Consider the following 25,892-nt stretch of genomic DNA (forward strand, 5'->3'; position numbering starts at 1 on the left):
AGAACACTGAGAACAGCTGAGGTTTGTCCCTTTTCATTGCAGTTCCACTCTGAAAAGTGGCAAAAAAGCAGTATTCTGGGATTTCATCTGATTGTTGTATAGTAACCATTGCGCTCTTTTTTGGCAAGATGTCTTTTTCCAGACTGTGACCTTTACAAAACCAACATGTGCTTTTGTTCAAAAAGTTCATCTCTGTTAGTGAAACCCCCTAAACTATACATTCATGTAGGTTTCATTACCCAAACTGCTTTCAGTAAATGTCCATAGGTGCAAACAGACACTTAGTACATACCTTTGTTGATGGCAACAAGGATCTGTCACATCACAGCTGTTGTTCCTAATTATAAGTTAAAAGTTGTCCCAAAGTGAATCCCTTCCATGTTTCTACTCAGAAGTCCTTAACCAGTGCACTGGAGCATTCAATAAGCAGGCCTGTTAATTTTGTAAAATTGCATCAGTTTCTAATGCTATCACTTAGTAGTAGAATTAATTTTGCATTTTGGATAGTTGCACAGTACTGAACTATTTGTCTCCTATACAGACACTCACAACAAAGTATAAATTGCAAAAAAACCCCCCAACAACTTGGTTTAAGCCATATTCATGGCACCTTAAATGATGTTTTATTGCAGTTTGCAGCAAGAGCAAGAAGGTAGCCACATAACACGTCTCAGCGGTAACTCATTCAGTTTTGGGTTCTGCTTGTCTGTTTAAATTTCTGGGTTTCTACTTCTTAACAGAAGTATAAAGAAAGACAGCTTTAATACAGTTCTACAAATATGTTCTGAATTAATAGGTTTAAATTTAGATCATCCCTGAATGGCCCATTACTGGGACCATAGCTCAAAAGACGCATTTATGCTTTTTAAATATTTAACCACAATTGTGCCTAACTGTAATAGTCCAGCTTAAAACTAAACTTGTTGTTCATATTTAGGCTAGCTAATGTAAAGGTAGGTTAGGAAGCCTATAGTAACTGAAACTAGCTTTTGGATTGTAGTTAGTGTAGATTTACTCGTACTCTCAATGAGAGTCATAGAAAAAACAGCAGTGAAAAAGCAACATTTACCTCCAAAACAAGTTGATGCACTCTGCATACACATCACTTGCATAACAAAGGTCCATTTTTGCAAAACAATGTTACATGGATCTATGAAGAGGCTCAGGTAGAAGGTCTGAATGCTCAGACCTTCATGTTGCACCTATATATATTGGCAGAACTCTAAATTTGTTCATAGAGCCTTTGCAGCCAAGTTCCTAGCAAACTTCAAGTCTGTTCATGCAAATGAAGTTGCTAAACTGCAAGAACTTTTGAAAGGAAAAGGAGCTGGAAATTAAAAGCATGCTCAAGGCATGTCTGAAACACATTTGGGCTAACAATTCTGTGTTTTCAACTTAAAAAAACCCACCCAAATATATACAGTACATTGGTAAGCAGATGTGAAAAACTGGGAACACAACAGCACTCTTACACAATGGAAAGTCTGTGTTACTAGGGTGTCAAGTAATACCAGTTTTTTACATCAGTGCGGGGTTCTTGACCATGGACAATCTATCACGATCACAGATTAAAGCTAAACCTCCTTTAAAAAAGGAAAACCTTTTGCCAAGCTGATCTGGTTTTTGTTACATGAAGTACTGCTGTCAGATTTGGATAAATCAAGAGCTAAATTTTTGTGCTTCTTGATTTCATTCTTCCCTTGAGTTCACATTTTCCATTTGAAATGTGTCCCAGTGGTTCTATGATTTCACACTGTCCTTCTATATGCTATTAAGTATTAAGAGTCTGATACTGTTGCCTTGTAAGTGGAGTTTTGCCATGGACTAAGCTCAAAGGGACCAGGTTTCTGTTTAACTTCCAGCCTTGACAGAAAACAGTCTGTGTCCAGCCTTGTGAGAAAAGCTACATTTGGATGTCTTACTGCTTTCCCAGGGTCTCACAACAACTCAGTATCATGAGTAAAGATATAACAAACCTCTTACCGAGCAATTCTAAATGCTAGATGACATCCCTTTCTAGATTCAATCTGTGTAAAAATACTTGTCTTTATAAGCAGAAGTACAGTGTTTTCAAAGTGCATGTAGGTGCTACCTGGAATTCAGACAAAGGGATGCAACATCAAGAATGTGTATTTCTTTCAATTGCTTAGTCATCTTAGTGCATGTTGGATTCTGTCATTTGTACTAACTGCCCTTCTTTTTTCTCACCTATCTTTAATTAGAAGCCAAATCTGTCTCAATCTGTTAGCCTGCTTCTTCATATTGGAAGAGAGAACAGCAAAAAAATACCACATGTAAACAGGAATGGAGTGACTACATTTTGTTAAACTGATTGACTCATCTTATGTTCTCTTCAGTACATTTACCTCACTTCTACACCAGTCAATATTTACCGTTCCTTCTGACTAATTCCTCAGTCCTGACAAAACTTTTAAGACACACAAAGAACCAGGGCAACAGGAGACTTAAGTCCATAAGGCCCTCAAAATTAGAGAAGCTTATTGTTTCAAGAGTCTGACCTGGAATCCTACTAAACCAACGTGATATGGATTTTGACAAAAACAGAACAGCAGGCTAATGCCTGTAATAAGTTTGCACTGGAAGCTTGTAAACTAGCTTAGGAAAAAATCTCTAGATAAAAGGTTCTCTGAATCCTTTCTAACAATGTCTTTTTAAAAGAATTCATTACATGCAGCTATAATTTCTTTTCAGAGCTAGTGGTTCACCAGTACATACAGAGGTGAAATAATTCAAGTCCTCTACCTGTCATAAGCCTCTTCAAACTTGACAATTCTAGAAAGGAAGCCAAAAAGATGGGGAATGTTAGGAAGAGAATGCTGTTGTCAAAGGCAAACTTTTCTGGTTGGAAGGCTAGGATGGATCAGCTTTAAGTATATGAACTGATGTGGGGGAATAAGATCACATTATAAATTATGATGGGAAAATAAGATCTCTGGAGAGATTCAATTGAGCTAAGAGAAGGCACAGAGCGATGCTGGGGGTTCTTCATTCAAACAGAACCTACAGCATTTCTGATGATGGTCTGAGCAAGGATAAGATTCAGATTTTTAATAATTTATCTGGATGTTTCTAGATCTTTACCCACTGCTGGCAGAAACTCAATTTGCTTATCCTTGCTGAATTACTGCCATTACCCCTACAAATTGGTATGACCAATCTTTTTGAGGGAAGAGCAGTGCTGGAGGAGGAAACTAGGGCAAATGATACATGGGGTAAACAACACAGGGCTTCCAAAGGCCAGCTGATCCTTTAACTCATTTACAGGGACTCCAACCTTTTTTAGAAAAGGTATTTTATCTTTCCTGATATGCACAATGGCACAGGGCAGTGAGATCAGCCAATTCTTTGGAGGAAGAAAGATCTGTTATAACAGTAACACGCGTAAATCCAGGTGTTTCCTAGAAGCTGACCTGTAAAATAATTAACAGAGGTGCTTTTTCAGAACACTCATCCCTGCCCTCCAATTAAACTTTGTCCAACACTATTTGATCAAAAAATAAAAAAAAAATCCCCTAAACCAACTGATCCACCTCGAAGTCCAAGAACCCCTTTTCACAGGACTCCTACGTCCCCTCCAATCTCGCATTAGACGCCTCGTTGCTGGTCTGAAAGACTTGATATCATGGGAAAAACCACATGTATATTGGGAGCTTCTAAATGATTTGGCAGAAGGTAACTGGTATTTTGACATCCAGCTTTTATGAGAGGAAATCTGGATATTCCATGATCTCCTCAGATGATAATATCAGTGGAGTGTTTAAATCCACCACAGAGAGAATTAAACATTAATAAAGAAAAAATGTCTTTGAACTTTCACTTGTCATATTTAAAAGTATGTTTATATGGGGACATTCAGAATTTAAAACCTATTAATTTTAGGATGGATTAGTAAAACTGATTAAACCCCAACCTAGATATTCCTTCTCAGAATATAAAAGTAGCCTTAATTTTTGCTTTATCAGGGTTTTTTTTTTTTTAAATCATTCAAGTTAGTGTATCCCCACATGGGGATACTCTGGATGGAGTAAGAAGTTGGGAGGGGCTCAGTTAAGTGTCCTGCACCCTCACAGTGAAGGAAGAGATCAATTATTCCCCAGTTTAGTCAAATAATCTGAGTCAGTATTGGAAAGTTGCCTACTATGATCACAAATTCCAGGCCTGCTGAGTTAAGCTGAGAGCACCATGGTATAACTTACATGCATTTCATGAGTTTCTTACCCTCAACACCTTTTTATTTATTTAAATTGTAAACCACATAATTCAATCAGTTGTACTTGCTGACTTCCACTGAAGTTAACAATTAGACCTATTCTCTTAAGAAAACAGTCTAGTCACTCTTAGAATCTGGTAGTTTCTCTCTTATGAAGCATGTTGTTTACTCTCACTGCACACAGCTAAATATTTGTTTACTCTATTGACCAATTCCCATTAAAGTTTCTCACTCTTTCCTGTAATGCACATTTTACATAAATGAGATTTTTCTAAGCAGATATATTTCATCTGCTTCTTTTAAGGGTATAAGAAAAACTAGAAAGGACTCACCTTTTTTTAGTCAAGATCCCACTTTCTGAGTGAATACCACTACAGGTTTGTTAGCCAAATGCAGAATCTTATGGCTCATAAAAAGGAGTATTTCTCTTCTATGACCACGATTACAAGCTTTTATAAGGGTTTTAAAATGGAATATCTGGGAGATTAGTGGGGATAAAGAAATATTTCAGAGTGTTCAGGGGATAAGCATAGGTTGTACTGATTATGTCAAGCTGAGCTGATGTTTGTTCACTTTTTACTTTTATCCAACAAGTTTTGTCCAGACAGAAATACATGGAGTTGCACCCGGGCACTCATTCCTTCGCTATCATCACCTCTATTGGTACAAGCATTTGGCTAGTCATATGGTCTAACCACAGCCTAAATTACAACAAAGGATAACTAGAGCTGTCTTGACAAAAAATAGCAAACTATGAAGTTGTAAAGACATCAAAATCCTTTCTTTAGAATGAATCAGAATAGAGGGTTAAGGCCAAAGTTCTCCAAGTCAAGGGAAAGTTTCCTTCTGATATCACTGGACCATTGGCAAGCCCAGAGACCCTGGCTGCGCACTCAGGTAGGGAACTTCCAAATAACTGACAGCTCAGCATGAATCTCTAAAAGCAAAATTCCTTTAGACTTTCTTCAGAATGTCTGTTCTAACTGTTCTGGCCAGCTGTCTGCTTAAGCAGTACAGCAGGGAAAAAAAGATCAGCACTAAGCAAAAAAACCTTAGAATCACACTTCAGACCTGTTCCAAGAGCAGAACCATTACAGTTCCTGACCATGGAGACTGGAGTTCAGCATTGCTAGTCTTCCATGGGTTCATAAGTAGAAGTGAACTAACTAGTATGCTTGCAAAAAATCACACATAGCTTTTCAGGCCCAAAAAGCAGAATACAATTAAACCAGATAAAAAAGAAGGTTAATTTGCAATTTTGGAATATAAAAAATAATGACACTTCCTGGATGTGAGTCTTCTACATATTAACATTGACCATGCCAAATAAAGTTGTAATAGCCGGATGTTTGTATGCTTTTAGCATCTGGCAGCCTTATCCGTAGGAGGAGGGTGGAGGAATTTTGGTATGCAAATTACTTCTCTGTGGAGTCAGTCTGGAGGATATATATATATTGACAGATCATATCAACCAGTTCTCTAATAAATTATTCCCACCAAAGAAAAATGGAAACCTTTTATGCTCTGGCTTTAATCGCAGGCATTCTAGTTGCTTTTGCATTACTGGTTTTAACTGCAACTTATCATGATTCCTTCAAGGCAGAGATTCCTCCTGATGTTGACCAGCCATCAAAGCTCCGCTTATATCATTACTTATATACTCTGATGGAAATTCTGGTGAGTTTATTATGCTCTGTGATATTGTGATTTTCAGGAAAGGAAAAACTTGAGCCGAACTATGAAGATATGCATCTAAATACTGCAGCTATGTGTAATAGGAACCACACAGTAACGCAGATTTAAAGATAAAGGTCAAAGTTTGATTTGGTATTCTATTACTGTATATAAAAGCAGCCAGTATGAGATGAATTCTTTTAAATACTGAGATACGCATTCTTTTGCCTCATCTGTGATTTGATTGTCTTCTATAATGAAATGATTGGTCCTGTGGATGACAGGAGGGCTGTGGATATCATTTACATGAATAATAATAACCAAACCTTCTGTATTGCAATGTTCTTTGATATATTTAAGGTAATTTCCTAAATTTTGAACTATTTGCAGTAATTTTCTTACCTGTGATTCTGTTCTTATTCCCACAGTGACTAACTACTCTTAGTTAAATATCATAGAATCATGTAGGTTGGAAGGCACCTCCAGAGGTCATCTAATCTAACCCTGGCCAAAGCTGGTTCAGCTAGACCTGTTATCACTTGTTATTTAAGTACTTGTAAGCCAGACTCACTGTGCTGTGTGCTTTGCCATCAGAGAAAGAAACAGCTTTTACCCAAAAAGCTTTCAAAGAAGGCAACAGAAGTATGTAAGAGCAGCCTAAGCCCTGTCACGTCTGGCACATAATGCGTCAAAAGAAAGCCTGCAGGAAAATCACAGAGTGGTTTCATTAAATACAGAGTTGTACGGAGATCATCTCAAGTAAAGGTATTCTCTAATCCTCCAGTTATACATAATGAATGTAGTAACTAAGGCCCACATCCTCAAAGGTGACTGAGGGCACTATAATCTATTAAAGATTTATGTGGGTTGCTTGAATTTACATAGCAGCATTCACCAAATCCAGTAATTGTCCCTGGTTCTCCAATGGCTTAGGCCCCACGTACCTTTCTGCACTGTCTGGCATGAAAAAAGAATCTGGTGTCCTTACACATCCCACGCTGCTTTTCATGTTAAGCTATATATAAACCTAATGTAATAATATGACCGTAATATAATAATATGACTGTATGTTATTAAGTTCTCTATGTTTCTATATTTGGATGAAAAGATTCTTTCAGATGATTCTTTTTATGTGCTTTTACAGCTTCTAAGTGGCTGTTATGCAATAGTACATACTCTATCTTCATTAACAATATGCTCCAGAAATTTCAGCTTCCTTTTTCTGGATAGTTTTAAAGATGCATTTCACTATTTGCTATGCATTGAATCCATTCAATATCCAATTTTCTTTTGAAAACCTTTAGACATCTGCTGGTACTTTTGGTGAATTTCTAGGTTTATGTTTATGCTCACAGAAGTAGTCCTCATAGAGAGGACTTCACAGGTTTCTTATAAACTGCATGATGCTTTGTGCATTGCACATGTGCAATGAACATATCCTGCTCATTCTGATGAATGCTGCTCTTCTTGTGCCAGTGATGTATCTGTTTGTACTGTATGTGGCAGTAAAGAACTCTTTTTTCTGCAATACAGGACAGTCTTTTCCTCTTTTCTTCCACCTTACTTGCAATGTGTCTTAGAAAAGCTTCATCAACAGTTAAATGTGCACCTTCTACAGCACAAGTGTCATACATACAATGCTCCTGCTGCATCTGTCCACATCCTCTGTCATAAAGAAATCAATGACAATCCCAGATGGAAGAGAGAAAGCCTTCTAGCTCACATCCTAGCTTTTGTCTTAATCTATTCATACAGATCTGCATTTAGACTAACTGTGCATATTGCACTGTGATATAAAGCTTTGATGATAATTATTTCAGCTGGCAAAGCATAACACTTCAAAGTGACTGACAGAAAGACTGTCTAATGTAGTCGTAAAGTCCAGGAAGCTCCAATTGAGTGTCTTTTGCTAGTTGGTATGCGATTTCACAATTTTTTTTTTAAAGTAAAAATCTGGTCCCGATATGATCTTCCACATAAAAAGCCAGTTTGTGCCAGAATTTAGGTGTTCCAGCAAATAGTTTTTCAAAGACCCTATTTCACAGGAACAGGCATGCTCACATGCTGATCTGGTCCTCTTTTTCTTACATATATACACATTTTAGAACCTGGCTTACATAATATGTTTCACATACTAACACTGACCACATCTGTCCAGGAATAGTCATACCTTTTATTTTTTGAGTGTATTGTTATTGGTTCTGAAGTATTTTGTAATTATTGATCAAGAAGTTTTTCAACAGAATACATACCAAATTCCTCATCCTCCCTCATGACAGTGTTTTCCCTGAATTTGAAGATGCCTCTGTGACATCAGGAGCTCCTGAGATAAGGAAAGGAAAGAGGATATTTAGATAGAATGCTCTGATACTAAGTTTATCATATATATTACTATCTGTCATCTGAATGCTCTGTAAAATCTCGAATATTAAAAGTACAGATGAGATTAAATAAACACAGTATGGCAGTTCTGCCAACTTCAACCATTCCAAAATCATAACTCTGACAAAAAGACTGTCTTAAGAGTCATGAGAGTTTTTGAAAATTGATGTTTGGGGAAGGTTACATTGACCCTGTGGTTTCTGCCATGATTGCTTTGGGTCTTATATTCATTCTCCCCTTCACCAGGGTACCTAAAAATGTGCATTTTCAAATGTAAGGCAAGAAATGTATCTATCCATTTGTCTCTAGGAATTGGGACTTAAAACACCCTGAGCATGGCTGGCAGTTGTGGCAGAGTTATTAAAAAACTCCAGATCATCTCTGGGTTCCCATCTTTGTTTCTAAATGATCTTCACTCTCTTCCACGGCTCATGGTTGTTTCTTTTATTACTCCTTGCCCAACTGTTTGCTGCAGTCTGGTCTAGATTATTAGGAAGAAAGAATCTGTGTTGTTTGAGAAAGGCCTTGGTGAGGAACTGGGTGTTGCAACATGCTTGAATGATGTGAATTTGGCTTCATATGTACATGATAGCTGGGATCATGCACCTAAGAAAGTTCTGCCTCTTTGTCTTTCTCTGGCATTCTTTCACAGCAAAATTAATATTTAAGGCCAATATTTGAATTGTCTCTGAGACAGACAGGGCAGATCTAAATTAAAGGCCAGATACACAAGACTGGAAAGAACAATTTACAAAAGCATAGCTGGCCATTAATTTATAAGGCTTTGATACAGTAGTATACACGGACACTTCTGTTGCTCATAAGAGAACAATACAATTTGCAAATTGCTTGTGATGATTATCATTCTGATTCCAGAAGAATGAATTATAATAGTTCATAGGGGCAATTAAGTCACCATTTAATGGGAAGGGAAATATTGTCCCTAGAAGGAAATGCATCCGTTCCAACATGTGTTCAAAATAAAGGAGGATTCCAGTGTGATCTTCAGGCTATTTTAATCATCAGCAGTTGACTGGCCTTGGATAAGAAAATGTTTTGACACATTTAACAAACCTCCCCTGTCTTCAGAATATTTGCTTTCCCTGGTCAGATGTAAGAAACTGACTGCAGAGGCATTTCATTAATACCTGTGAGATCTTGATAAAGGCAACAGTTTCACTGATGGAGAAGGAGATAAGACTCAGAACCATTTTCATCAGTCCTTCATTTAGGCCAGCAGCCCTTTGTAGGCACTAATGATTTTCTTAAAGCTTGTTCTCACTGACCCTGTGGCATAGAGATGACCCAAGACCAGTAAGTTACCGAATTTTGCACACAAACTGGGATGAGTCTTTTTCTCCCAGTATATTAAACACTCTCATGCTAGGGACTTTTTCATCTCACCTAACCTTAAATACTTTAGCTGAGGCATTTGAAGTACACAACCTCCCTTTAGATGAACAGACATCTCCAGGGCATGATTTCACACACCTGAAATTGGAACCATCCTCAAGAAATGCCTTTCTCTTCACTGATTAGAAAAGGAGCCTCAGGCCTCATGACTCCTAACTTCCATACCTAAGTAAATGCCTGATGTTACTTGTGGCAAATCCAGATGACAGAAATTAGAAGGTATTTACATAATACATTTCATAGAACAAGTATTACAACATTCTTCCAGAAACAATGGTACCTCAGATCATGAAGATGTACATTTTCACTTTCATAACTGAAATAACAAAGCCACTGAAGTTATGTGGGGTAATCCTATAAAGCAGCAAATAACCAATACAATTATCTTAAATATCATATAGAAAAAGGTAGCTTATGGTCTTTATAGAGTGGGAAGGCTTGAATTCCCTAAGCTATTTCTCATTTTTCTTGTTATATCTATCTAGGCAAAGAACTTAGAAAGTCTGGGTATCTTTGAGGAGCACATACTTATAAGGTTGGTTGTTGATGGACTGCCAGCATGCAGGGATTCAGAGCTCTTCATAAAGGATCTGCATTTTGATGAGGTGCCAGTGAGGATTTACCTCCCAAGAGTACCATCTGCAAGCAAACGGAGAGGAGTCATCTTCTTCCATGGAGGATGTGGGATGTTTGGAAGCATCAGTAAGGAACTGAAAGAGAAAATATGATTATTTAGGATTGTTAACTATATATCTTTAAAAACTCTCCTGACCCTAAGAAGTGACTGAAGATTAGTTTGAGAGATAGAAAGCACTTAATGTTTATTTTTACTTTTTAAACTCTCTAATCTGCCCTTATTTAGTGTCTAAATTATTTTTATAGGATATGGCACTCTTTATGGCATATATATTCCTTACAGTAAGGGGTGCTACTAAAGAAATAAATTATTTTTTTGTCTGAAAAACTGACAGAAGTTATTAAAACCTGCATTCCTCCCTTTGATCTCTAACTGCAGCATGTCTACTGGGACTTCTATAAACAGTGCTCGTGGCAATTCAAGTGGCCTATAGCAGCCATTTTAAAACATGTGTCCATAATGCATGTACTTTAGTTATGTTGTCTTTTTTTTTTTCCAGTTTATTAGAGAAAGTAGATAATTACAAACATGTAATTAAAAAAGTTCTAAAAGATACTGTTTCTACAGGCAGCAGACATGCACACATATTAAATGGCATTAAAATTCTGTAATTCAAAGAACACATTGAGCAAATCTTCTAAATGCAGCAATTTCAGAATTAAGGTTGAAGGAAAACTCAATATATCTTTAAATACATTAAAAGAGGCATATTTCTGCCCACAACCTTACCATGAAATGATTATATAATTAGACAATTTACTATAACACAATTTGGATGCCTTAGATTTCTGCCTGAATTAGCCACACAGAAATATATTGATTTCACAGGGGGCATACCAGCTGCACCCTTCATTCTTCAGAAAATAGTCAAATCTCTGCTTCAAATTCAAATACAAAATTTATTTAGACTCAGCTATAGTACTACACTTAGCATTTCCACAGCAAAATGCTATGACATGTCTAAGTCAGTCTTAGACTCACGGTTACTTAAAATAATCTTTTACAAAGATCTCAAGCTATTTTAACCCTTACAACCACTCTAAGCAATTGTGCGTAATAATCATAGAAAAGTTGGGGTTGGAACGGACCTTAAAGATCATCTAGTTCCAACCACCTTGCCACAGGCAGGGACACCTTCCACTAGATCAGGTTCTTCAAAGCCCCGTTCAACCTGACTTTCAACACTTCCAATGATGGGGCATCCTGTCCTGGGCAACCTGTTCCTGTGTCTCACCACCCTCACAGTAAAAAATGTCTTCCTTATATCCAATCTAATTCTACCCTCTTTCAGTTTAAAATCATTGCCCCTTGTCTAATAGTAATAATCAGAATAAGAATAGTTTCTTATTTTCCTTACATATCAACAATCTCTCTAGATGTATGAACTTTACAGTGTGTCCTGATGATCAAAAGTCTAGATTATTTTTATCCTAGAGAAAACTTGGGTAGCTCACTAAATAGGCAAGGGGCCCACACTCAGTCATGGCAATATGTCATAAAAAAATAAGGGACGATATTGCTTCAAGTATTCTAAGACATTAATTACATTAACAACATTTGTTCTTCAGGAAGTCACGAAAGAATATGCCGGTACATAGCCAGAACATCTGATTCAGTGGTTGTGTCTGTTGGGTAAGTGAGCTCCACCCAGTGTTACACCCAGAATTAGATAGTTCCGCTGCCTTCCCCCCTTCTGTTCCCCCCCACCCCTCTGAACAATGCCCATTCTGTCCTTACATCTCTTTGGATATAAGAAAAGAAACTGAGCTCTAGTTTGTCTACCCCTAGGTTGTTGATATGTGTGAGCAAGCATGTGCCATGAAATGACAATGAGAAATACCTGATACGGGTTTATAAAGTTACTAAAGTAATATGTATGGCAACTATTTTCAGAAAAACAAAGGGATTTGTTCATTTTACATCATTACCACCACCACAAAAATCATTGCCTTTGTTTGATAATAAGGAATTATAAGATGGTTTCCCCATTTCAGGTTTTAATACTTAGGGGGCTTTGGGGATGATTTTAAAGACTAAATAACAAGTCTAAAATTTAATATATTTTTTTAAAACTGCATGGACCACTGCTTCCTTTTAAAGATGTTTTGTTTATGGAAAATAGCTGATGGTATGAAGAAACTTTAGTTTCCAACAAAGTCTCCCATGAAAAAATTAATTTCTAAAGGATTTTATTAAGTTGGGAGGAATTGGTTTTGAGAGTGAATTGCATATTTCCTATCTTGTCTGGGTAAGTCACGATGCGTTCAAAGTGAGTCTGAAATAAGATATTGATATCCTTTTATTCTCTGGTTATTAGGATGTTTACTTTATGAATACATTGAATTAATTTCACAGAATGGTGAAAAAACTGAAAAGCAGAAGCAGTGTGCCTCAGCAAACAGTGACGGGTTAAGGGAGAATGCCTGCACTGTTACCTTTGTAGTATTTATTTTTTCCTTATTAAACTTAATCTTCTCCAGAAAGCCCTAAGACCATTCTGAATACAGAGAATAAAGAACCATGGCTGTTAAAAATGTAGTCTCAAAGCAGTCTTCTATGTCACTGGAATCAAATTACACCACTAACTTGACTGGGTATCTGACTGTTATGCCTGCCTTGCTTTTCATCATATGAAAGTAAGTCGTTAGTTAAGAAATAAACAAAGAGATTGTTACTTTAACATCACTCCTCTGTAATTCACTTGTTCCAATTAATAAAAGAAATAAAAGAATTGCCTACAGGAAGCTATTTTGTCACCACATACATTTACTCTATGGTGTTTTATAATATATATTATTTTTTTTTTAATATTAAAATGTAATAATAATATACAACACTGTACTAGTATATAATAATACAATAATCAGTGTCCCCAGTGTAAAAAGCTGAGGAGCCAGAACTTGGTTGGGTCTTGTGGGTAAGCAGGATTGACTCATATATACATGCAAGGTCAGTCCAAGTGAGAGGATTGCAACTTCATGGCCAGCGTGAACTTTGATCCCAGGCAGGTGCACTCGGAGCAGGAATTGCGTAAATGTGTGGCTTTGTATAATGTGGGTGATGGGACCGCCCTACTCAAGCCCTCATGCTCTTAAATTATGCTGGAATAAACCTCAGTGATCAATGGTCTCTGTATTTTGAGAGAAATGGGAGGGGAAGCTGTTCTGGTTTGCTTCAGCATGCAAAACTTTAAATAAGTAATACTGGTTTTGGTGAGTTTTTGCAAATGCACGGGATGCATTTAAGATGACACATTCAAGCAATTTCCAGAGAGCTACATTGGTAATAATGGCTGTCTTTTGTACATTTCAGGTATCATTTATCTCCTGAGCATAAGTATCCAGCCCAAACTTTGGACTGTCTCACTGCCACCGTACACTTTTTGAAGACTGCAGAAAACTACGGGGTGGATCCTGATCGGATTATTGTTTGTGGGGATAGTGTAGGGGGCACTTACACTGCTAGTGTTTGCCAAGAACTGGTAAATAGAAGAGATATCCCAAAGATACGTGCCCAGGTACTGATCTACCCATTTCTCCAAGCACTGAACTTTAATCTGCCATCTTACCAGAAAAATGCTTTCACTGCCTTCTTGTCCCAGGAACGTACAGTCCTTTTTATTCTGAAGTACTTGAATAAGGATTGCTCTATGAAGGGAGCTATTCTGGCAGGTTCTCATGTTCCCGAGAGTATTAATTTGAAATACAAGAAATGGATAAATCCAGATCTTATCCCAGAGATATTTAAACTGGGCTATAAGCCACCGTTACCCACTTCATTTTCACCCCAAGTCCATGAAGCAACAAAAGAACTGTTTGAGACAAGATTTTCCCCACTGTTAGCAGAAGATGCTGTTTTTTGCTGCCTACCTGATACTTGTATAATTACCTGTGAGCATGATGTGCTCAGAGATGAGGGATTTTTGTACAAGAAACGGTTAGAGGACAACAACGTAAAAGTGACCTGGCACCACATGGAAGAAGGCTTCCACTGTGCATTGGGATTTTTTGGTTATGGTATTTTCTCTTTTCCATCATCAAGTAAAATGGTGAACCACATTGTAAACTTTATAAAAGCCTATTAAATTTTTTCTTCAATACAGTGAACTGGTATGCAGATAGAATGTGTTTCAATTAACTATTTATTAGCTATTTGTACATTAGCATCTAGGCAAGAAATAATAAGTCAAGATTAGCATTGTCTGCTGAATTTTGATTCTCAGTTGCTATTTCTTGGGAATATGATGTATTTTTTGTCTTATTTTATTATCATTATTAATTATATTTATTATTTACTATAACATTATTTATTATATTTATCATATTTATTATTTATTATACCATTAATTGGTATGCTTGTTTTGCTGTTCTCTTCTTACGTCGTAAGAATTTTTTTTCTCTTCTTCTGTCAAAGAATAAAAACTCACCATAGCAAAACACTTTGAAGCATGCAATATGAGTAACCAGCACCGTGCATATGCATATCCACATAATACACACAAAATCAGCATTACAGCACAGTTAAAATGTCCCCCCGGTGCCTGTGGAGATTGAAGATACTTCCAGTACTTCTGACATGAGTAGTAATCATCATCATCAGACTATGTCTATAGGCAACCAGCAGCTTTGGACTTGGTTGTAAAATCTGAAGGAGGGAATTGGGTGTACTTACAAATCTGATTTTAAAGGGAAATGGCTGCCACGGAAGGGAGGTACGGAATGTCAGCTGTATGAGGTGGCTACTGTAAGTATCTGAGAGATGCAGTGAAGGAGAATCACACAAACAAAACCGAATGTTCTCTAAATTATATTCCACAAAGTTCCTTTCTGAGAAGCATCTGGCTGTATTCACGGAAGACAGAGACAGAGTGGGTTTTGCCTTTTTGTCATCAGATAAATAATCAATTTGTTTACTTGGAATTCAGGGAGAAAGTGTGTAAACAGCATGGAAGCCACCAAAATAATTTCTGCAAATATCCAAAACATGAAGAAAAAAAAAAATAATCTCAGCTCAACTTTACATCGCTTATTAGGACAGATCCACCTTTGCTAAACACAGATGGCAAGGTAATTGCCATTGCATGTCAGAATAGCTGGCCACACAATGCCTAGGAATTGTAAAATGTTTCATCATCGTTATGCAACTACCTTGTACTTGTAACACCTATGCACACGCAAGTGTGGAAAGAGGTTAGTACTTATCTTCCTTCTCTGTCAGCCAAACTGTGAGTAGGAAGAAAATGGTGGGTTAAACTCTTCACTTGTCACCACTTTAATTAACTATGGCGACAAGTTAGCAGTTACAAATCTCTGGAGCAACAAGCTGTTACTCGTGAATCCTTGTGCTCCAGTCCCTCTCAGCAAAATGAAATTATGTTTCTTCACGCTCTGTTGACACAACAGATATTTTGTTTCATGTTTCTTATTGCAGTTATTAGCAATTTACTCTTCAAGCAAAGACAGTCTTCCAGGAGTAAACTTGATAAAGTTCCAAATGTTCCATTGTTTGAGGATTATAGGATTTGCCTCGGTTATGCAACCCGATGTGAAATTGGGGATTCATTTTGGTTTCTGATCTCAAGATGAAGGTTGGCTTACTGGCTTACATGTGGTAGCTGAAGCTAGGCCAGCAGGTTGGTATCTGCTGTAAAAGCTATGCAAAAAGCTGTACGTTTGAGCAATTAATCCATGTCTGTTCTGCCACGGCTGTACAGTTAATCTGTACATGAGCAAACTGGTTTAAAGTTAGATTGAGTATGACTTCATGAACTTCAGTCAAACCTGTGAGAGTCATCGGGCTTACCTTTATTTAAGATCATTTTTATTCATGTATCACTCTTCTTTGCATCTTATATACCAGGCTTGTTCTTTTGATGATTCTTTGCAGGTACAGAGATGGTTTGAAGTGCCAGAACTAAGGATGTCCATACAATTCCACTTTGTGTGTTTTAAGTTATGAGGTGATCACATATGATCTCATACTATTTTACACACATACACACATCATTCAGTGCAGCATGTATTATACTCCTTATCAGTTCAGCAATCCAATACTTGCTTTCTTTCCATCACTCAGTGTCTGGATTTATACCTCACTCATGGGCCAATGTCAAACTCTACACTGATCTACTCCTGAGATTCTTCCATGGTCCTTCATCTGTAGGTCTTAATTTACTACAAATATAAATAAATTTATCTTTATAATATGACAGCAGAATTATAAGATCTCTTGAACACATGCATTGTAATCTGTATTGAGGGTTATAACCATAGTAGTGCAGATGGATCAGTAGAGAATAGCAAGTGCTGAGAAAAATTATTCCTTTTTTAGCAGTGACTTTCTAAAATCTAGAAAGTCACAAGATCTAATTGTCTCCACGGAACTTCCTGTCCTCTAATTTATTTTAATTAATTATAGATCTGCTATGTGTCTTGCATTGCTAAGCTTGAATGTTTGTTCATTTGAAGACATTCTATAGTTTCTAAAGTGTGCAATCAGTTTTCGAGTACTTAAAACACAATGACAAACTTGCAGTGCACCTACAGAATTATGGACACCGATGCCTTTCCACAAAGAATTATGCATACAGAGAAATACACATGAATACAAGTGTGCACACACAAGTGACCACACAAAATAAGCCATTAACACACGCTTACAGCTCATAGCAGCAGAGTACACTGGCAAGGACCTGGCTGGGCTTAGGTGGGTTTTCCAGTTCAGACTTGAAGCACCAGATGGCTCTCACGCTCCGCAGAACTCAAAAGCAGCTTCTTGGGTCAAGCAGCACCTTCTCTCGGGAACGTTTCCCAGTATGCCAGTACAGGCACCCACTCACACTTGGTGCGTCTGAGTCTAAGCAGGTGAGTACCTAGTTCCCACCTAATCAGCACCATGATTCAGAGACAGGCAGAGAGTTCTTGGGATGGCCTGAAGACTACCTTGCAACTGTCTCTGCCTCCCCTAGCATGTGCAGCTACATGACAGAGAAAAAGCTCAAGGATGCCAGCCCAGTATTGACAAGAGTTCAGGCACTGACATATACTTCTTCGCTGGAAGTTAATAGTAAAAGGAGTGCCTGGGGTAGGAGAAAACGAGATTTTGGCGTCAGGGACCGATTCCTCTGGTCTATCCTACAGAAGCAAGAGGTTAAGTTTAAAAAATCAAAAGCTGGAGAAAGCATACATTTCAAAGATTATTTAGGGAATGTGTCTCCATTCTGGGACTCAAGCAAGCTTTTAAATTGTTGAGTTTATGCTTATAAAACAGTATTACTCTGTGTACCTGCAATTCCCAAATGAAAAAAACAGTTTATTACTTCAGGAACCAACTAGTTTGTTTCTTCTACAGCTGATACCAGATTCCAGCACACCCAGTCTTTCTGTGGAGCCTCTGGGGTTGGTGGAGGTGCTGTGATGTCTGCACCTAGTTAACATGCCCAAAAGAGTCCAAGACCTACCAGCTGTTGGTAAACTGGCTACCACAAGGACTGGCACCAAAAAGATTTAGAAAACAGATGAACAATAGGTGGTGAGAACCTTAGTACAAAGGATCTGTCACAAGTGTCAGAAGACTTCTCAGATCCCCAAAAGGGCCAAATCTGATAAGTATACTTAGACCACACTTAACTCATTGGAACAGCACAGTTTACCAAAAGCTGGTTACTTTCACTATCAAAAGCTAAAGGGAGCTGCAGCCATGTGTTGTATTACAGGATTTCCTAATGATCTTGTCTGAGTATAAGAAAGGTGAACCCTATACACACCTCAGTCCTGATGAGCTTGAATTCACCACTTCCATTTGCCAAGAGAGTGTCCCAATCACCAGATAACATGGCTTTTGCCAACATCCCTCATCTAGCTGGGCGATTGTATCAAGTGCCACAAGGAAGAACAAACAAAAAGGAACCTGATTTTATACTTTGCATGTAAACAACCTTCTGGCAAGGGAGGGAGAGAGAACAGAGACATTGAGAAATTAAAGTCTGCAAGGGGTTGTTGGATACAATGAAGAAATGATTTCGGCAGAGGGAGCAGAACACAGAAACAGCTTCTTAGAGAGCATAGCACCAGACTTGAAAATGGAGTTCCTTCCTGTTTATTCTAACAATTAACAAACAGTTTCTAAAATCAGGAATCAAGGCTGAAGTCTTCTTTCTTATGCAGGTCATGGATTGTGCATCCTAAAGCTCTGGGGTTCTCTGCATTTAAGTTCCATTTTAATATGCATCTCAAGGTCAGCTTATCCCTTGCATTCTTCTTTTTTTTAAAGGAAAAATTTTAGACATTCATTTTACCCATTGTGCTATTTTTCAGAGTGATAATCTGTTGCCTGCATGGTTTGAGCAGACTGGTAAAAAGACACTGTTCCCAAAGGTGACATTATATGAGCTGAAAAAGCTTTGCTTTACAATTTTTTTGTTTCAGGTTAAATCTTACCACTAATGAAATTATGTTGGTTCCAGAGGAAGGCACCAATCCTAGAACTCACCACAGAGTACAGAGAAATGAACAGGCTGCTGATGTCTATAGTCATTGCTACTAGCACTGAAACCACGAAGTCCAAGTCTACTTTCATCAGCTGGAACTATATTTCTACCTGGAACGACACCAGGTTCCATTAGACTCAAAGATGCAATGGCATAGCAGCATACAAAATCAGTCATCAAAGGTGATGAAATGTACTTGCAACACTGAAACATTGATTTCACTAAAACTCTGAAGAAGTAAGGTGCATGTGAATGATAAATCAAGAAACTGAGCAGCTCTGAAGATGATTACTAAGAAATCCTGTTCCATGGGAACTTGCAGAAACTCAGAAATAATACAGACTTGGCTGTATTCAAGAAATAAGGAGAGACATAACAAGTTTTTCTCTTCTCATAACACTGACGCTACAAATGCTACATCAAGCACTGGTTCTATGGTGATGGGCACAGACCCAAAACATGTTAGCTCCAAGTATGAAAAACTGCTTATGCAAGCCTCTCCCATGACTAATTGCTACTGTCTGTTTAATTGTATGGTTCGATTGCCACATGTTTTCATCTTCCTACTGGCATTTTTAAAAGCTGGATGATGGGATATGAAGAGAATTGCTAATCGTGTGCCTTTAACTTCAGAAATCCTTCAAAAGTCAGAAGGGGAAGGAAGCCACAGCTGGTTCTTCCATTTGGCTCCTAACAGTACAGGGAGATGGAACTCCTCCTAGCGATTTTTCTTGCTGTTTTGACTGTTTTTGTGGCAATGCCATTCTATTATGAACATCCCAAGGCAGAAATCCCTCATGGATTTAGTCAGCGCCAAAAGCTTTACATTTTTCATTACATCATGAACTTCGGGTTTGGTCTGGTAAGTAAAACTTGATTAAAGCTGGAGTTTTTAATTTAATTTCTGATAGAAGCGTAATGGATTGGTGAGGCTTTTTTTAGAATCAATGTTTAAATATATGGCAAACATGCAACTGGATTAATTTGGTGATGTGAGCACCACCGCAGATACCTTCAGCTCAGCTGGGTATGATAGACTACTGCTTGCTATACAGCACCACATGTAACAATATGGAAAAATAAAATTCTGCAGACTGTGTAATTCCCAGTTTTTTCTGATGGCCTATGCTTTAGCTTTTTAATCCCATTGCCTCAATGCACTGCTGGAAGGCTTAAGAAGCTTACTGCACTGTGTATGTGGAACTTCTGCTCTGTATAACAGTGCTTAGTTAGAAAATGAGGAACCAAATGATGTCTGTGATCTCAGTTATCTCCTATAACTGTATCACTCTACTTCTGAGCCATCTGAAAGACAGCTGTCACATTCATAATCTTTTGCCTTTCAATATGACTTTCTGTTTTGAGATAGCACACATAATATCAAAACTGCCTTTCTGTGTCATCGGTTTTGGCATGTTTTTGATCCTCCCTTGTGTTTCATCCTTGTTTCTTTTCAGAACTAAAATGTGACTTCCACCTGTCATTCTGTTTCATTAATTATCCTTTCCTGAATTAATTGCTGCCTCTGACATTTTAAAAACACTTCTTCTGTGATACCTAGATAAAGCTTTTCTTTCAGTTGTTTAAATTGTGAAAAAACCCTTCAGTTCCTTTGGCTTGCACATTACATTTCACTTCAATTCCATGTTCCGGTGTTATTATTTCTTCCTCTTTTTCCCTGCTACATAGATTATTAAGTTTTGTTTCAAGTCAGCCAGTAAGTGGCTAGGAACATGAGTCATCGTGCCTCTTGAGAAGTGCCCCACCCAGGCCTGAACACTGCTATGATAGTAAAGCAATGCACTACAATAGGATAGTAATAGAAGTCAAGTTAATTTTTTCCTACATATACTATACAATATGTGGACTTCCACATTTTCAAAACACTATATGAATACTCTTTATCCATCAAAGTGTAATCCTTTGTGTTTTATTTATGAATTACACATCCTTTGTGTAATTCATATGTAAAATGCTAAACTGCAGAATTATTGTAGTTTTCAGCTTCCTATGTTATAATTTTGTATCCTTTCTGCTGGCCAGTGAGAGGCCAAGCAGAAGCACTGTACCATATCTGCTATCTCAAAGGAGCAGAAAGATAAGAATATTAAAGTATGGTTATACAAAAGTTTAAATCAAGCAAAGTCAGAGTCACTTAGCAACTCTTGGTATGGCTGTTAGGCCAATTACTTATGCCAAAATAGCCAAAGCCTTTCAAGGGATGACAACCCATGATGTCAAAACTGCAGGGAAAATCAAACTTTACTAGCATATCCAGTCTTCAACTGGGACAAGAGATGCATGTGAAGTCACTGGAGACAAACCAGTTTGAAGTAGCTGTGCCCAGTCTAATAGATTTTATGAAGAAATGTCTGCATTCACCTATGAGGATATACTTAAATAAAAACAGTTAGATTTTAATGTTAATAAAACTTCTTCACTGAAAAATTTATTAATCATTAATCCATCATCGTTTATTTTTTCATCTAATATTCAGTCTATAAGAAGAAAAATTGAAATATCAGTAAAGCTAAACAATAGCCAGGGGACTTATGACCGACACTGTCTAGGAAATAGAGGGGCTGATTAAACTATGCTGCCTACTGTGTTAATAGTTCTGTAAGCTTCTTGTACCCAGTTTATTCTAGTAATGGTTTAGGTAGAGGGCTGGCACAAAGTACAATTCAGATGAGTTTTGAGGCTTACACGGCAGGCCTTTGTACCTGTGTAAAGAGCACAAAGGACTTTAAGAGCACAGATAGCACAGCTCTGTCACATCCCTCCCACAGACATTGCTATCTGCATGTTGCTGCAGGCCCTAGTCCTTCGCTTGAACATGTATCTGGACTCCCACTTCTAAGCTGACTAAGCTTTTACACAGCTTTTCTCCTACTGTTTGGAAATCTCCATGCTGGTTGTTGCCAGTGGGATCGATTTTTCAGTACTTGACTGTGAATGCCAGACACTGTTGCACTTAGTGTGACTGCAGTGGCTGAGTTAGACAACGCTTCAAACGAGGTTGTAGTTCTCTAGTCCCATACTTTGACTGTCTTATGCTGCCTGTAAGTCTTTATTAATTTTCAAGCTGTCACGTCAGCTATAGTGTTAGAAGATCCTTAATCAATATATAACCAAACTGTCCAAATAGCAGTCTACAAATTACACCGCTAAGTAGTCGCACTTATTTACAAATGTCAAAATGTAGGTCATGTTTGACTGACTTGGGTAATCACCTGCAAAAGAACAAGCTTTATAAACATGAAGATCCTGAAAGTAATAAAGAAGTCAGTGATGCATAGTCTAGCTGTACTCTTTCATCTACTATTAATAGTTTGATTTTTTTCCTACTGATAAAAACTAACGCAGGATTTCACCACTGAAGAATGAAATAATTTGAAAAACACTGTGTTCTCATCTAACATTTCTAATACCTGGAAATTACCACCAAAGCTCATCCTATGTTCTGTTAGACAGAACTGGTAACATTTTTGCCAGGGATGTAAGACGGTATTATTGAGCTAAGTTACTGAGCTTCTGTGAAAGCAGCTCTCAGGCAGGCTTACCCACAGGCTCAAAGGCCTTGCTTTTGGGGAAGCATGGACACAAGGCAGCTGCAGAAGATAAGTTCATCCATTCCTGTCAAATCTACTGCTCTTTGAATTTCAAATTTTGGTAGGCATTACATTATCATCATAACTGGCCACTTCATTGTAAGAACCATCAGTAGATAAAGTTTGAATTGACCATGGAATTTTAATTTTTTCATGATCAATCTCCATGGAAATGTGCACTAATCTGTAGTTTCTTTCCCTTTATTAACAGGGAAGACTTTTGGAAAAGGTAGGTATCACCTCAGAGGTCCAATTCCTCAGGATTATAATGGACGGAATACCACCATTAGAAGATAAACACCTTTTTATCAAGGATTTAAGGTTTGAAAAGGTTAAAGTAAGAATTTACCAGCCAAAAATACCAACCACTAGCCAACGTAGAGGAATCCTTTACTTTCATGGAGGAGTTGGACTGTTTGGAAGCATTCGTAAGTAATATAAATAATATGAGCTATAACTAGAAAAACTATGTTTCTGATCTGATATACTATATCTTAAATAATAAGAAGGGTCAGTAGGTTAAGCAAAACAAAATTAATTGCAGGACAGCAGAATTATTTTATTTACATGCAGTAGGCATCATGTTAAACAGGTCGTGTACCTAGAACTTTGATTCTCTGATCATTTATAATACCTGTTTTCTTCCTTCTTCTTCATGCTATGAGAAAAGTTGAAAATCTCATTAGAATTTTATTTCTTATTTTAAAGAAACCAATGTTTGTACATGTTTGTGCAAACTTGAGTGTATGTGTGCATACTGCTGTGTGTCTTTATAGTTGCAAAACAAGGAAAAAATACATTTTGGCATTTAAAATGGAAAGGTGTAAGAGATTAGATGGTGACTCATGCACAAGAAAAATTCTTGTGCTAGATTTAGGAGAGGGTTTTTATGGTTTTGTGGGGTTTTTTTAAATAACTTCTCATCTTCAATACCACTTTAGAAGTGGCAGCAGTGGTGCTTTCTATTCACTTTTCAAAGAGGAGACTGGAACAATGCATTGGTGTAAATTCCAGGTTTCTTACTGGCAAGAAGATTCCCACAGACATAATGAAATTGTGAGCTATGTCCAGATTAGACCATGCCACAATAAAAGAATTGCAGTGTAACATTAATCACAGAATAGAGATAAGAATTTCAGAATATTTTCATTCAGCTTATTTTTAAAGCAAGCTACAATTCCATCGAAATGTTTTGTTTTACAGGGGCCTATGAAAGAACATGCCGCTATTTTGCTAGAAAAAGCAATTCCGTGGTTGTGTCTGTTGGGTAAGTGGAATCAACCCAGACACATGATAGACATTTGTGCCTCCTTCTAGGTTTGTAACTCTTTAATACATAGTCACCACAACTTCCTTGTGAAGTGCATACAGTGCTTATATTTAATGATCACATGCATTTCAACAGCACTAATTACTTCTAGGAAGAATTAGTCAACTAATCCCCACTTGCTTACTTCCAAATAAAACCATTATAATAATTTTATAATTTATGGCCACCACTAAGCAGTAAGTATGTTTTTCTTTCCTAAAGCCATGTCCAAACCACCTTAAGTTGAAAGCCAACAATGTGTTTGAAGCGTAACTGTTTCTGCTAAAAGCACAGTTGCCTAGACTACTACTCATTTTAGCAGTAGTTCCAAAAAACTAGGAGGGGATATTCACATTTAACTCGCGATGAACTTGAGATGAACATTCCAAATACTTTTCTGATGAGCTGTAGTGCATTTTTAAAAGAACCAGTTTCTAAAAGTTCAGGAAAAAAGTTGACATCTTGGAAATTGATTAAAATTGCACTAATTACTATTTACATCCTAAAATACTTGAAGAACCATTAACTCCTATTGACTCTGTTGTAAAGAATTCAGTTTACCGAAACCACTGAAAACCTTTCATATTTTCATTATCAATTTTCTATGCTCATATTCTGTAACAATTTGCTGGGGAAAAAAAGAAGATCACTTCAGTTTCTAACTAGAACTGCTGATAACTGATTCATACATACTTGTCTTGCCACCTAACTCTACGGTAACTCAGCATGTGCCTTCAGTCACCTAATAGATAGGTAAAGAAGTATTTTGCAAAGATAGAACAGTATACTGACTCCCCCAAATATTAACAATAGTAGCAAATAATGTATCAAAAGCAGTAATTATGACACATTCTATTTCTGTAATTATAATCCTAGAACATTTTCCTATCTTCAGAAAGAAATATATGAATGAAAAGACAATGGGACCAGTCACTAGATATGGCTATGGTAAAACACTTTCACTCCTATTTAGGTACCGCTTAGCTCCTGAGCATCCATATCCAACCCAGTTTGAGGACTGCCTCGCTGCCACCATACACTTTATGAGGACTGCACAAGATTATGGAGTAGACCCTTCTCGCATTATCATCTGTGGAGATAGTAGTGGAGGTACACTCACTGCTGCTGTTGCCCAAGCACTGGTGAACAGAAGAGATCTCCCAAAGCTAAGAGCACAAATCCTAATATATCCTTTTCTCCAGAGTGTGAACTTTAATTTGCCTTCTTATCAGCAGAATGAGGGAGTCCCCATTTTGTTAAAGCAACGAATCCTTGCTCTTGGTTTGAAGTATCTTAATAGAGACTTGTCGATCATGGAAGCAGTGTCTAAACACAGTCATATTCCAGAAGATTTGCAACTGAAGTATCAGAAATGGGTGAATCCTGACTATATCCCTCATGAGTTTAAATCTAGAGGCTACAAACCAAGTACAACGCATCCATTCTCAGAAGAAATCTATACACTGGTCAAGCCTGTGTTTGACACTGTTTTTTCCCCGCTGATAGCTGAAGACAGTGTTATTGCTCAGCTTCCCGAGGCTTTTATTTTGACCTGTGAATTTGACGTGCTAAGAGATGATGGACTGCTGTACAAGAAACGATTAGAGGATCATGGTATAAAAGTGACCTGGTGCCATCTGCAAGAGGGATTCCATGGAACAGTATTCTTAGCTTTCTGGGGTAGGGTGATAGCATTCCAATCTGGAAACAAAGGCCTGAAAAAGATAGTAAATTTTCTAAGACTGATGTAAAATTCCATTTCTTGCTTTCCTTTCTTGATTCTTATCTCTCATTGCTTGCAAAGATTTTTAAAAATCTCTTTCAATTTTCCTTTCCTTAAATCATCTTCTTAAATTTCTGCATTGCATCTGTCTTCTTATTACCCAATAAACTGATTTGGTGATGGCTTTTGCTTTGTTTTCTCTTATGATAGGCAAAATCAGGTGAACTTGATTACCTTTCTTCCCTCTACCACCTCTTCAGAGTTTTTTCCTGTACCCATAAAAGATCTGGTCCTTATGGCAAGCGTTTTGCAATGCAGTTTGGCTCAATAAAGTTCTGGTAATACACAAATCACGATTTGAGGTCAACTTGGGGCAGGTAACAGGGCAGGAATCTACAGGTTAAGTGTATAATAGGCACGGTCA

General features: G+C 37.5%; 3 protein-coding genes across 4 annotated transcripts in view; 2 read left to right on the forward strand and 1 right to left on the reverse strand.

Annotated features, from left to right (window-relative positions):
- DHRS3 (dehydrogenase/reductase 3) overlaps window positions 1–10,407 on the reverse strand; it is a 44,298-nt gene extending 33,891 nt beyond the window's left edge. The window contains exons 1-3 of one of the 2 annotated variants that reach the window (XM_074848283.1): window positions 10,229–10,400; window positions 8,158–8,228; window positions 293–432 (exon numbers count right to left, since the gene is read on the reverse strand). The gene's annotated coding sequence lies outside the window, so the exon portion shown is untranslated. Of the gene's footprint in view, window positions 1–292; window positions 433–8,157; window positions 8,229–10,228 lie in introns of both variants that reach the window. The other variant, XM_074848284.1, reaches the window with a different exon arrangement.
- LOC141933481 (arylacetamide deacetylase-like 4) lies at window positions 5,738–14,421 on the forward strand. The gene is made up of 4 exons (XM_074848195.1): window positions 5,738–5,908; window positions 10,186–10,402; window positions 11,906–11,969; window positions 13,650–14,421. Exons 1-4 carry the CDS (start codon window positions 5,738–5,740, stop codon window positions 14,419–14,421), a joined length of 1,224 nt encoding a protein of 407 aa, XP_074704296.1.
- A 5,110-nt stretch (window positions 14,422–19,531) lies between these two features.
- On the forward strand, window positions 19,532–25,496 carry LOC141933523 (arylacetamide deacetylase-like 4). Its single transcript, XM_074848260.1, has 4 exons — window positions 19,532–19,687; window positions 22,648–22,864; window positions 23,640–23,703; window positions 24,719–25,496. The coding sequence occupies exons 1-4, from the start codon at window positions 19,532–19,534 to the stop codon at window positions 25,494–25,496; spliced, it is 1,215 nt and encodes a 404-aa protein (XP_074704361.1).
- The last annotated feature ends 396 nt before the right edge of the window (window positions 25,497–25,892 follow it).

The sequence above is a fragment of the Strix aluco genome, chromosome 22, assembly GCF_031877795.1.
Source record: "Strix aluco isolate bStrAlu1 chromosome 22, bStrAlu1.hap1, whole genome shotgun sequence".
Lineage (NCBI taxonomy): Eukaryota > Metazoa > Chordata > Aves > Strigiformes > Strigidae > Strix > Strix aluco.